The sequence below is a fragment of the Lagopus leucura genome, unplaced genomic scaffold (genome assembly GCF_019238085.1).
Source record: "Lagopus leucura isolate 7727_CA_CO unplaced genomic scaffold, USGS_WTPT01 Super-Scaffold_100002, whole genome shotgun sequence".
In the NCBI taxonomy this organism is placed as follows: domain Eukaryota; kingdom Metazoa; phylum Chordata; class Aves; order Galliformes; family Phasianidae; genus Lagopus; species Lagopus leucura.
Genome location: NW_024962263.1, coordinates 78,355,488 through 78,369,441, shown reverse-complemented (window position 1 = coordinate 78,369,441; position 13,954 = coordinate 78,355,488). Strand labels below are relative to the sequence as shown.

General features: G+C 40.3%; 1 protein-coding gene across 2 annotated transcripts in view; it reads right to left on the bottom strand.

Annotated features, from left to right (window-relative positions):
* The window catches only part of DEPTOR (DEP domain containing MTOR interacting protein), a 73,796-nt gene that overhangs the window by 39,686 nt on the left and 20,156 nt on the right, over nucleotides 1-13,954 (bottom strand). For both annotated transcript variants that reach the window (XM_042868818.1, XM_042868817.1), the window contains exons 3-4: nucleotides 5,355-5,533; nucleotides 3,199-3,322 (exon numbers count right to left, since the gene is read on the bottom strand). In XM_042868818.1, coding sequence (XP_042724752.1) covers nucleotides 3,199-3,322; nucleotides 5,355-5,533 — 303 coding nt within the window. The remainder of the gene's footprint in view (nucleotides 1-3,198; nucleotides 3,323-5,354; nucleotides 5,534-13,954) is intronic.

The following is a 13,954-nucleotide window of genomic DNA, read 5'->3' as shown; positions in this document are numbered from 1 at the left end:
ACTTCCTGAAAGCAAAAGCATAAAATTTCATTTCTTTCACTGTGAAATCTGATTGAGAATACCAGTTGAAGTCAATGTCGTGAGATGTTGTGTAGTTCCTAAGACTGACTGTACCGGAAACACATCAGTCCTGTGCACCTGGCCTACACCTGTGAGAACTGCAAACATAATCAAAATATGGGGCCTGCACAACTTAATTAAAAAAAAAAAAAAAAAAAAAAAAAGCTATGAAAAGTCTGTGTTGGATTCAATTAAGACTTGCAGGATTTTGCTGATCAGGAGACATGCTTATATATTCAATCCCTTTGGTCAGTCCTCCAGAATATGAAAACTGATATTGTCAATGGACCTAACAAACTCTTCAGGGAGTTCTAGGAAACTTAAAGCAATAGGAAACCCATTATGTTTCATCTCTAGTTAGAAACTTAAAGCTCAAAGCAAGTTCACACAAAGGATTACCAAAGTTTGCATTTATGTGCAGGGAATCTGAGCTATCTATGGTTTTCAGTGGAAATGAAGGGAAGATAGAGTCAGAGATTGATTTTAAACCTTTTAATTAGGCAAGTTCAACCACGGAAGACATTCACAATAGGTAAATGAGGTGATGCCACAGAATAGGAGAGTATAAAGTACAGGGACCTCTATGGTTACACAAAAGGACAAGGAAAGGTTGCTCCTTGTCCAGGGGACAGACCTGGTGTCCTATGTCCCAGGGAGAGGACAGGGCATCTTCATTGCTATCTGAATGCTGGGAACCTGCCATCTGCTCCTCTATCCATGTAACAGAGTCTGCTGCTCCTCTTAAATATTTTTGCTTAGTTTACTCATTTAGGGTAAAAATCTGCACGAGTGATGTTGAGTAACGTCTGCAATTTTTGGCAAGCACAAACTATGCTGGCTTCTGAATGTAACAGTACTCCAGCCCTGATGTGATGGGCAGAGAAGTGTAGGAAACAGTATTACAATGCCTATCCTAAATGAGCAAAGCCTAATGAAGGCAGCATTAACTAAAAGGCTGAGACACTTCTAAAATATGTTGTATGCAGACAGATTTCCTTTGTCATAGTCATATTTCTCTTGAAATCAGACCTATGGGCATTTTGATAAATAAGTTGAATATGTTGGTAAGTGATTTCACAACTGTGCATAAACACTTTCTCCTCTATTATTGCCTCTAAACTACTACTTTAATTATGCTACATTAGTATTTTCTTTCCCAACATTGTAAGAAAAGATGTATTGCCCATACTTCACTACAAAACTCTTTCCGTACTAGTTTGACTTTCAGCATCAGATTTTGAGTTTAAAATGCACCCATGAGCTGAAAAGGTGTTGCTAATAGGTGTGCATGGAGAAGGATATAATGAAATCAGTGTAATGCCCAGCAGGCTTTGCTGCATAAGCTAAGGTGAAGCCCAAACAGCCCAGGTATGCAGCCTTATCTTCCACAAATAGAACAAAATTTTCCAGTGATCCATGGTGAATTTTTACTAGTTTTGACTGTCACAGCCTGGTGCTGAAATGCCACGTATTTTTTAATCAACATTATGTCAAGCACTGGGGATGGGTTTTAAAAGTTTCAAAACCGTTTAGATATGTTGCTTAGGAGCAACCACCTCATGAGGATGAGTTATACTTAGACATAGGTGCTGCTTTTGGCACTAGCTCCCTTTCCAAGATGAACACCATTATAAACATTGTTCTGCAGGTGTGATGTAGGGCAAGCTGGACACTGTTGGTTTGGGGATGGTTGCTCACACAGAGAAATGGGGATGGAAGTAGAAACTCTGGCAGAACAATTTTTCCTGCCTTGGCTGGTTTTATGCAAGGCATCTTACCAGCCTCACTAAGAAAAAACTGTTTTGCTCACAAAAGCCTAGAACTTGACATGAGGTTGCAGTCTAGACACACCAATCAACTTTCCATAACACAGGCAGTGCCTGAGGGCAGTGTGTTGCAGTCTGCAGGAGCAAACGCTGTGCTACGTAGAGCACAGGAGATTTTGAAGAAGGGCATTTCAACTGATCATTCTGTGTATCTAATGAGTAATTTTTCCCAGCAGTTTATCTTCTTGTGTTTTGCCTGATTTGTTTTCACATTAATATTCACGATTATGGAAAATTTGCATGGCAGATACAACAAAAGGAGCAACATTTACAATTGCTTTTTTTAAATACATATTTCAGATTAACTGCTCTTTGACCAGATTGCCGCTTATAGCCTTCTAACCTGTTAACACCATCATGATGATAACATTATCATCAGCTTTTAAACCTGGCGTTATCCTGGTGCCACGTTTAGAGCTCCAGTGAAGATACCCAGCCCCCAGTTTGCACAAAGCTGCAGAGCCAGCCAAGTGTTTGGAAGGCACTTCCAACAGCACACCCAATCCTCTGGCAGCTCTGAGCTCTTGGCTCTTGGCAGCCTTCCCCTGTTCTGCACCTGCCCTCTTGTGCAGGGAAACTAGAAGGGGTAGGCATTGGTTTGAAACCCTGGGACGCACTAGCAATAAGGGGCTGTGCAGTGGGGGTTCACGGCTGTGGTATCAGCCTTCTGCTTACTCATTTATTATAGACTGAGCAGTATAGTTCAGCTGCCTGGTTATCTGACAGAAGTAATCCACTGAGATATTCAGTATCCCAGAACAATCATTAATTTCAAATCTTAATTAGATGTTCTTGGCTTATTTTTTCAGGCAACTGTTTTTAGTGTAATCTCTCTGATGCAGAAGCTTTGCAGGCTGGAACGGTGAACTTTAATTTCACTTATTGTATAAAATCATACCTCCCAGTGAAGTCTAAACAGATATTCAGCCACTTGGTCATTACATTTTGATGTACTAAAGTTGTGGGGTTTGTGAGTACAGTTTTACAGAGCCAATCATTTGTGACTACTTTTATAAAATATAGTGCAAGGACTTAAATTTACATTGGGTTTTCCTGTGGCATTTTATGAGAACATAAAAAAATATCCTTTCATTATAAACAAAATGCTTTAAGTGAGCATGGTAGAAAACTGAAAGGGATATGGGAAAGAAAGAAAGAAGGGTTACAAAATAAAGCCATGGGATTTCACAGCCACAACTTCTGCATGATATTCAAAACTCTATGATTCTATTCCATGAAAATCAGATGAACAAACCCATTTGCCCCCTGCAGCACCGTTACTGACACCTGATGGATACTGAATACAACGTACTTTTCATACAGTCTTTGTCCTCTCATGAACACCTTCACCTCATTATCCAGTGGAAACGTCCCATCGTCTTTTCTGAAGCGGTAGAACAGTTTGGCATCCTTGAATTCTTTATGCTCATCACAAACTGAAACATAAAATAAACAAAATCTTCATAGGGATGTTAAAGGGTTGAGAATCCATTTAGCAAATTCACTGGTGAACTTCAAAGCAAGCATGATTGGATCCCAGCCCCCTATGCTTAGGGTACAGCCTAATACATTAGGTTGTACAACCTAAATAAATTAGAACCTTAAGTTCTAATAAATGATGAAAGACTGAAGAAGGCTTCCAGAAAAATAACAAAATTTCTAGCTACGAGGGATTCGTGTTCATCACTTTCATGAGTATTAGTGTGGACACCAATGGCAACAAAGCATCCATCTGCTAGATAACTGGAAAACATTTTGATGTAAACTGTTTAAAAGATACCACTGTAGAGCAGCCAATAATTTAAAGATTGGCAAACTGCTTAATGTTACTTGTATTAGTTAAACCATGTGGCAGGAAAGCTGAGACTCACTGCAGGATCAGTTAGAACAAAAGCCTTCTGCCCTCTTAAAATCATCTCAATTACACTGTCATGCCAGCTAGCAAATGGAAGGTACAATAGGAACACACTGAGAAATACTAAGTAAGGATTTACAAGAGAGCAAATGTCAGTGGGTTCCTACAAATGCCAGAAGCAAGGAAAGGGAAGGCCGCCCATGCAAGGTGGTGCAAAGAGCTGTCAGCTTACTGGCTTGGGCTCGCCTGCTGCACCACAGGCACAGGAGCAGTGGCTGGCACCGCTTCCATTTGGCATTGGTATGGAAAGGATGCTCTGAGCATCCTGCAGAACTGATTAAACCTACCCGACTGAGCCCTCACTCATTTCACCAACCATTTTATTAACTTTGAGAGTAACAGATGAAAATTTTCAACAGGCACCTCCTTTTCATGTGATACACATGCACACACATGTATATAATTTCTATCAAAGCTAGAGTGTGCAATTGGATTCTAAAGCAAAAAACATTTGAAGGCTGTTAAAGTTTTAAACAAGCACTCAGCAATAAGATATCTATTGCTCAATTAAATTAAGTCACTCAGGCATCCATGCGACTCTTCACCGACATTTTCTCAATAGAGGATTAAGTAGTCAGATTTGAATACCCTGTAATTACTTTATTCTTTAACTATCTATCGTCAATCCCAGTTTCCATAACAACCCAGAATTTTAATTTAATAGCTGAGCAGAAGCTATAGAAGTGGCACACGTTTAGTATGTGCATTTCTTCTTTTAATTAAGGTGTTGTTAATGCACGGCTGATAGCAGCAGTATTCCTGCACAGACAGTGACCTCTGCACAAATTCAACAGTCATCTGCTAGCAATTGCTCTATTTTCTATTTAAAAAGAAACAAATGGTACATTTTGTCTTCTTGAAATAGGCAATACTATGCGCCTGGAATAGAGGACTTGGATCTTCTTTGTCTGTGTGCTTTCCAGCCTCTTTGTGCACTAAAAGGCAACTAAATGCTGCCACTGATTTGGTAGCCTCCTTTTCATAAGTGTAAATTGTTATTCAAGGTGTTGAATGGAACAGGTCTCAAACACACAAGTTTAGGAGAAAATTAATCAGGATGCAGTCGGACATCTAACTCTTGCAGCTGTAGCAGCACAAATGTTTGTGCAGCTGGTGCGAGGAAGAGAGTTGGAGAACAAATCCCTGTGAGAAAGATGACGCTTTTTTTTGCTGGCTTATTTTTCAGATGGGTTTTTCAGCTGGAAAGAGAGAAAGGGGCTGTGCAGGGGGAGCAGGGAGGGGAGGAAAGGGCAGGCAGTGGTGATGAAGGCACTGGTGAGGGCAGGATCCAGCTGAGGATGCTTGGGAGGCAGAGAAGCAGCAGCACAGTCTGCAGGGACTTTCCTCCTGTACCTGACATGGGGAACACAACTCTTCACCCTGATTGCCTCTCGGTGTCCCTGGGGACACAGAGGGCCTTGTGGGGCAGCACCCTTCAAGCCAGGTGTCCCCTTCCTGGCAGGGATCAGAACCTACTTATCTTATACTTGAGTGAAGAACACAAAGTGGATTTCTGCTTGCTTATATCAGCTTAGAGCTGATATTGCACTTACCATGATGGATAATGCTGTGATCCAATAACTTCTGGACAAGTTTAATTGCTGTCTCTCGATCCGAGGCCTCCTTATGGTCAATCAGCCAGTCAATCAGCTCTTTGGCAACAAAGCAGTTGGGATACGTCTTGAGGTGGTGCCTCCGGTCTTTGATGACCTTCTCTTCATGCAGTCGGAGCCTGTGGGTCCAAAATCAACCCATGAATTGGGTGTACAAAGACTTTCTGCAACCAGTGAGATTGGGAAAAGGGCTGAGCCAAGAAGGTGCACCCAGGCCTTGCTCCGCAGAAATGCTCTGCAGTTGTTGGGTGCAGCAGAACAGAGCCTTCCACCCATGCCAGGCAATGCACACAAAATGTTTGTTACCATGTCAAACCTCATACTTGAGAACATTGTATTTCTGTCCTGTGGAAAAGACTAGGAAATGAAGAACAGCAGAGCATACAAAGCCCATTAAATGCTTCCTGTTTTCCAATTAAACTGTCAATAAATTTGAATTAATTTTCCCACATTACCACTAATGTGTTCCATGTCACTCAGCATCACTGCCATAGATTTTTTTTAACACCATTCATTTTCTCAGTTTCTTCATTGGTTGGGTAACTGCATTTTGCCTCCAGCTGCACAAGCGCAGCATTTGAGATTTAAAATTCAGTCACAAAGCTGTTTCAACACAATGTTATCTAGAAAAAAAAGTTGCCTCCTACTCATAACTAAGGGAAACTGATATCTCACTCTGCAAACTGTTGGTAAATGCTATCTATCTGCAAAATCTCATCATCATGTTCAAAGTAAATAGATTGGCTGTTTTTGAGATGCTTGGGTCAGAATGCAAAACCCTGGTTAGATTAGTAACGGCTTTAGAGTTCTACATCTTTATTTTTAAAATGGAGGAGATTTAGACTGGATATAAGGAAGAAACTTTTAACAGTAAGGGTGGTGAAGTACTGGCAAAGGTTGCCCAGAGATTTGGTGGATGCCCAGTGCCTGGAAAGGTGCAAGCTCATGCTGGGCAGGGCTCTGAGCACCCTGACTGAGCTGTAGTGTCCCTGCTCACTGCAGGGGAGTTGAACTAGATGACCTTTAAGGGTCTCTTCTAACTCAAATGTTTCTATAATTCTATGATTCTACGGTTTTTATTTCAGCTTTTTTTTTTTTTCCAAATAAACATAATGAGTAACATCTTTATCAATAAATTAATGGATTTACATTTTTTAAAGTCTAAATAGATTTTCTGTTTTCTTGTTTGTTTCTTTTCATTTTCTGTTAATAAATTTAATAATTCCATTTTTGCAGTGCCTTGTATGTACCTCGGTTATGAAGAAAATACGGAAACCACAGTTCCTGGACTACTACCATGAACAGAAATGTTGTCACTCATTTCAAAGTGCCCAGAGTCTTTTCACGCAAATACTCTTGCTGACTTCAAAGAAGTGCCAAGTAATGCTGTAATAACTGTAGGGGGTACAACTATCTCTGGTTTTCAAACTGAAAAGTAGAGCAGAGTGTCAACTTGAGTCTAGGGAAGCACAGAAGAGACCAGTTGTCCTCTCCTTGTGATTCCAGCATGAAACAAACATTTCTCTTTAAAATCCAATAAAAGGAAATTACTTGGCTGAAATTGGCAAAGACAATGTTACTATGGCAGTAGACGAGACTTCTACCTAAAAATAGTAGGATAGCCATGTTTTTGTTGTGCAGCTTTCGGCTTTGAGTACTGGAACGTCCAATCAATAATAGAAATTCAAAACTATACTTTGCAAGCATAAAAAAAAATGAATACTTTTGTATTAAAAACACTAATAAATCAGATTAGGATTCTGGAAAGAAGTAATGGTAAATGCCACATGCATTGTGAAATTCTCTGAGCTAAAATATCTTTTGCTTAAGGAATATTTTCCAGATGTGCTTTAGCAGCTGTTGCCATACTTAGAAAGAAAAGCCTACACAGCTCTAATTATAGAATGTGCAATTATCATTATTTCTGACTGAGCTTTCCATTTTAAATATGTTTCAGGTTTTCTTAACGTTCATCAATTCGTATGCTACACAATAGAAGAACAATGATATGTAAATAGAAATATAATACGTATGTAGATGGCTTGACCTATCTTTCAGTCACTGCTGTAAGTCTGAATGAACGGGGCTCATCTGACACAAAGGGGAAAACTGTTCTATTAAATTCTTTGCACAAACTCTATGCTAGAGTGTGCCAAGAGGGCTATGGTATTCCATAAACAAGCCAGCAGACGAGAGCATCACAACTGAGTATTTATGTCTTAAATTCTGACCAAAGACTTCAATTGACTTCAAACCTTCAATTGGTGGACTCACATCTATTTTAACTTCTCTAACATGCCATAAGATACATGGTTTCACTACAGCCTTCTTCCTTACTCTGGGCATTACAGTGCCTCTCTCAATACCTTTTTGCTTATATTCCCATAGCTCATAGAAATTTCATTGTCTTAATTATCTTCACTCACTTGCTAATGTGGTTCCAAATTTGCTAAGAGGTCACAAAATCATTAAGCCAAACAGAACATGATCACATAAGCCTCAAGATAGCATAAAATATATTTACACACAATTTCCAAATGGAAATGGGAAATTATTCTGCAGTTCATAGCCACTGTATCCCTATTGGATTATTTCCTTTTTTTTTTTTTTTTTTTTTTTTTTAAATAAAGATCAGAAAGAAAAACTTATACTCTCCCTGGTCCCTTCTATCTGCTAGGGCTTCCTCATGTCAATGAATCAGCTAAAAATCAAACTTTATGGAGGCGAAGTAGTTCAGTAAATTGAAATTGTGCCTAGTGTACAGTACAAGTATAACAACCTCAGATTAAGTTATTGAGCTAATATTGCAGTACACAAATCAAAGGTTTAGGAAGAAATTCTATAAATATGTCAGTATTCAGCCATATTTATCAGGAGCCAAATCAAAAGGGATAAAAAGGAGAAAAAATTGTGGCAGAGAAAACAGTCCTACACTGGGACCAAGGATCAAGTGAAGTGTTAAATTCTTTACCCCTTAGCATCTGGAAAGAGGCTTCTCATCAGAAGACCTCAGGATTTTTTCTACAGAACGTTAATCACATTTTGTCAGCTCATCCACATTATGGCTGGAAAAGACATCACTTGACATCAGGCATATTTCTCTTGCTGGAAGTTTCTCTCAAGAGCTGCTCAGGAAAATTAACTCCCTTACCAAACCTGAGCAGTCTGAGGAGAAAGGAGGCAGAAGTGGAGGGGCAAGCAATTGGGAGTGATGGGGGAAACCTTGGTTCAGCAAGCCTTTGGACTACTGTCTGGAGCTTAACTCCAGAAAAGAATTTGGTGTACACCAGTGTAACATCCCTACCTAACTCCCTATGTTATTCAAGGTAACATGCCAGATTTCTACTTGGGACCACAGTCTACACTACCTATGGAACTCAATGTGAGAACTGTGAACAGAAATAGGCACATGCAACCCTTTAGTATTTACAGATTGATATCGATGGCTCATATTCAACAAATAATGACATCCTGTATTTGCGTATATGCATGCCAGAAGAGTTTTCTCAGGGCCCTGTCTAAGGAGGAGTTGCTCCTAATGAACAACATGCAGGGATTCTTGCTCCAAACGAAAGTGTCTCCTTCCTGTGTAGCTTGGAAAAGGCTAACCCAGAGCACTGTGCTCCCATTTCACAGTGTGTATTCAGAACTAGCCAGGAACAATGTTATTTGTTGAGAAGTTATTAGGCATTTTCTTTACCAACTGTCTGAAAAGTCATGATAACAGAAAAATCAAAATTCTTGCTTAAGGAAGGAAGAGTCAGGAGCTCCTTTGGGAAGAAACTGCTCTCTCAGCTACACGAAACTTGCATTTTGTTTCCCACTGGAGAAATATGCTTTCTGAAGTCTACTGCATCTCTCTATGAACAAATGGGATTTTGCAAAGACAGTGACTGCACATGAATAAAACTTTGCTTTTAAACCCCAAAGAAGGCCGCTGTGATGGCTGAAGATAGTAGTGATGTCACTAACAATCCAAACCTTTCACCCAGCTCCTTCCATCTGGTCAGCAGCTTGCACTTGGCTAATATCTTTCAGAACACCATCCACTCCTGATTTCTAAGCATGAAAAGACAAAAAGCCTGCTGCTCTTCTTGGTAATTTTCTGAGTGGTTCATCTGCCATTCTCTGGTACATCCTACATTGTCATAGAATCATAGAATCACTCAGGTTGGAAAAGACCTTAAAGATCATCAAGTCCAACCACGACCTAACCATACTACTCTAACAACTCTCCGCTAAATCATATCCCTGAGCAGTCCCTATGTTTATCCTAGCAAATCTAACTAAAAATACTTGTGTTGAAACCTTTCTGTTGAAAATAGAGAAGTTTTGTATCTCAAAAGTCACTAAGTTTGACATTTTTCTGAAGGTGTTTTCTCAACATCAGCATATGACCTGTCTGCAGCACAGGGTAGGTACTTACTCAAGAGTGGCATTCTACAAGGAGCTTCAGTGACATAGGAGTGTAATTCCCATTAGAAGTTAGCACTCACAGGTCACATGCAGACTCTGTTCATACAAAGTAAGTGAGCATATGGCAAAGTTTGTGTATACACACACACACGGGAAAATACAGAACAACACAAAATACTTGAGAATTATAATTCCCTATACATTACTCTTCTGCCTTTTCACTGACAGCATAAAAAAAGAAGTAGGTCAGTGATGATGTAAACTTTGTACACAGAGGCAACCATGAAGGTCCTGTGCAAATGTGATCTGTGTTGCTGGGACAAGCATTTCCAGATGGGCTTGCCAAGCTTCAGCTGAAATGTCAGCAGTTTGCTGCTGTTCCTCTTTCTATTTATGCTTCAGCTCTGCAATCACTTAATTCTGTTACTTGATATTCATAGGAGCTAAAACACCCTCTACAACACAGGGTTGGAAATAGGATGAAGATATTTCTAATTTGGTACCTGTGGCAAAGAAGAAACTACCATCTGAAATAGGGTTAGAGAGGGGATCTTCAAAGAATCTCCATTTATCAGTTCCTATCAGCATGTCTATTTCTGCTTCTTTTTTTTTTTTTTTTTTTTTTTTTTTGCCCACAGCCATACAATCAACATGAGGAGAAGCCAGAGCACAGAGCCAGATAGGGATCTCACATAAACTGTCTCTTGGCACACAGAGGAGGAAAACCCAAAGCTTCCAAAGAAACAACAATCTGCATTTGGGGCTGCCTCTTGTATAAGTTGAGAAGGTAATAAGGTCACCAAGAGTGCACAGCAATGTCCCAAATACTCCTTATGCCCTTCTGACATGGGCAGGGGTCAAAACAAGCTCTGGGGATCCAATGCTGGCTTGGTGCAGGGTCTAGGATGAAATCAACATGACATTTCTTGGAGATACTCTTTCAGCCCACAGATTCAATCCAGAAACTCAGACCCAGAGCCTTCATGGTGATTATTCCAGACTGTGTGTCTGGGAAATGCGATCTGTGTTTTTGTCCCTATCTGTCACGAAACTGAAGACTGCTTACAAAACCAAAGCTGTGTTCTTAAAACTCAAAGGTACAATAATCTGACCTTGTGCCTGGTCTTCATTTAAAACAGCACATCATAATACTGTTGATTAAACAATGAATGTAAATATGCTTCGTAGATAAAATTTATGTCAAGTTTGGGAAAACTTATGTAGGCTTTTCTGTTTGGTTTGACCCTATAAGGCAAAGGAATGTGCAGAGAAGATTGCTGACTCCCTTACTCTTGTATTCACACTGTGATAAACCCATGCCTGAAGATAATTCAAAAGTATCACCTCTCCTTTCTTCTTAGGGAAGCAGGGAAACTCAGTATCTGGCAAAGCTACAGTTCTAATGACACTTTCTCCTCATGTCCACATGAAGCTGTAAAGCTGCTAATCTCCCTGCCTGCCAAGTCGTTTCACTTGCATTTCACTTTTCACAACTAACGCTTCTAACTGCCTGCACACTTTAGCCTTGAACACCTCTGCCTCACTCAAAAGCATGAAACTGGGTTTTACAAACAAGAAAACATGAAGTGTAGGCGAGTTGTTATTTCACATGCCTCAGTCACAAGGAGAGGGAAATCTGCCTGCTCCACCCCAACTGGAATGGAAGCTCTTAAATCTCAGAAGCTCACAGACTTCCCCCTCCATAAGAAGGTCAAACTTGTGTTTATCATAGAATCATAAAATCACTTAGGTTGGAAAACACCCATAAGATCAGCCATCACCTAACACTACTAAGTCCACCACTAAACCTCGTCTGTAAGGCCACATCCATACATCTCATAAATACCTCCAGGGCTGGTTAACCCACCTCCCTGGGCAGTCTGTTCCAATGCCTCACCATCATCTCTGAGAAGAAATTCTTCCTGATGTCTAAGCTAAACTCTGAAAAAAAGAGACCAACACCCACCTTGCTGCAGCCTCCTCTCAGGTACATTTAGAGATCAGCTACCCCCTTCGTCTTGTGCAGATGAGGTGGGATGCATGCATGGGAATAACGCATTCAGGTGAAGGTCCATGTGATACTGCTATGTGGATTCCCAAAGGAAACAGTACACATTTCACTTTAGAACAAGCTATCTTTGCTTACATTCACCAACAAGGTTTTATTCACATTATTAGCCTGTCTCCATTGCAAGGATATTCTTAGGCTAACTACATCAAAAAGTACAATGGAGACTAAGTGCCCTTTCCAACCGTTACAGTCCTATGATTCCATGAGTAATCAAAAGCCCACCAATTCTCGTGGACCTTTGCCAAAAGTCACTCTCAATAAAGAAAATATTTCACAGACAGAAGTCTAAGGAAGGAACAACGTAAGATTCGTGAACGGTCAGTGAAAATAAAAAAAAAAATGAAACCAAACAGTGAAATCTGTGTCACGGAATGTACCCTTTGAAATGCTAAATAGGGCAAATGTGGGTTAAACAGCCGATGTCCTCCTGCTACAACTATTACTACTGTCACTACCTCTCAGAAACCTGCAGAAACAGATCGGAGAATGTAGAGCAGGATTCTGGACTGCAGGGCTATGCTGCTGGAGTCAATAGGACGCAAGGGACTGTAGGTGCAAGAATGCATGGCTGGGTTGTAATCCTTCTCTTGGAAGCCTGTTGCATCCTCATGGGCTAGGGGAATCAAAAAGCAACAATCCCTTATACACCAAGACTGAGGTCTTTTTTATACTTATTCATAGGGAAAAGGTGAGCATGACCTTGCTGTGCTCTTTTACTGCATCCAGGAGGCTTCAGACCTCCTCAAAAACAAACTGTGTCCTCCCAGTACCCATCTCCCAGTGCCAGGAACAGCAGACCCAAAAACACCCACAAAGCCCATCAGTACTGAACACATCTGTACTCCAGGCAGTGCAAGTATTGCTATCTGCCAGAGGCAACCCAAGAACTCTGTGATAGAAATGAAGTTAGTCTCATCTCAGGTGCAGCTGTGGTACCTCTCCCACCCTGTCAATGAGTGACAAACAGTTCTACCAAGAGATTTTATTGCTTTGGGTGACCCCTGCTCTCAGAGCCCCTACAGGCAAGGCTGCTTCCACTCTGAGCCCCACAGACCTGCAGGAGCTCTCCTCAATGGCACAGCGGGCAGATCAGTGGCTGCCCTATGTTCTGTCCTCAGAGGGGCACTAGCTGTTTGCACTCCTTTCAGCAGTTCCTAGTAGTGCTGCTGAAAGTAAAGAAGGGATTTTCTGCCTTCATCATTATTAGTAAGTCATACTGCAGTAGTATTTCAATTTCTGGCAATTTTTCTTCCCTCCCTGCAAAACTCTAAATAGCAGCAATAGCAGCCAATGAGGTATCCAATTACTGTGCTGTGTAATCACGAACATCATTAAGCATAAATAGCCTGTACCTGACAGGTGATAAAATGAGTAATAAAATACTTAGTGCTATGTACCACTGATAGCAATCAGATTTTTATATTCAGGCTATGATTCAAGACTTCATATCCACTTCCAAGAAATATGTAGATTCAGCTTAAAATAACCATAGAAGCAATACTCTTTCAGTATACATTACGTTGTATTAAAATCATCACATTCTGTTTCTCTCTTCACATTCTAAATGAATGGCCTCCGTTTTCTCATGTTTAGTATAACTGTATACTGGGCTTTATTTTTATTTTGAAAGAAGCTGTGAAAGCACTAAGTGAAAAAAAACAGTGAATAGGTGTTCTGAAATAAATTTCTTTAAAAAAATCCTTACTATATTTTTATACCTATCTATTCTTTTTTATTTTATTTTTTTTTTAATCCCCTACGTCTGGCAACACTGCAATATACAGGTTGCAGCCATAAAGGAAGACATGATTAGAGTGATTTTTTTCTTCACTGCCCTCCCGAAGTCTGTTGAAATCCAGTGGTTGGCCGCTAACCTATAAAATAAAGCTTAACTGATGCAATAGAGAATAATAAACAGTGGAATACACAGAAGGATGCACTGCTGCTGACTACAAGTTGTACGTACTCTGAGACCACACAAAAACTAACTGCACTCATAGGTTGCAGTAGTTGTTTCCAAAAATGATGGGAAATTGTTCCTGTCATTGTATGT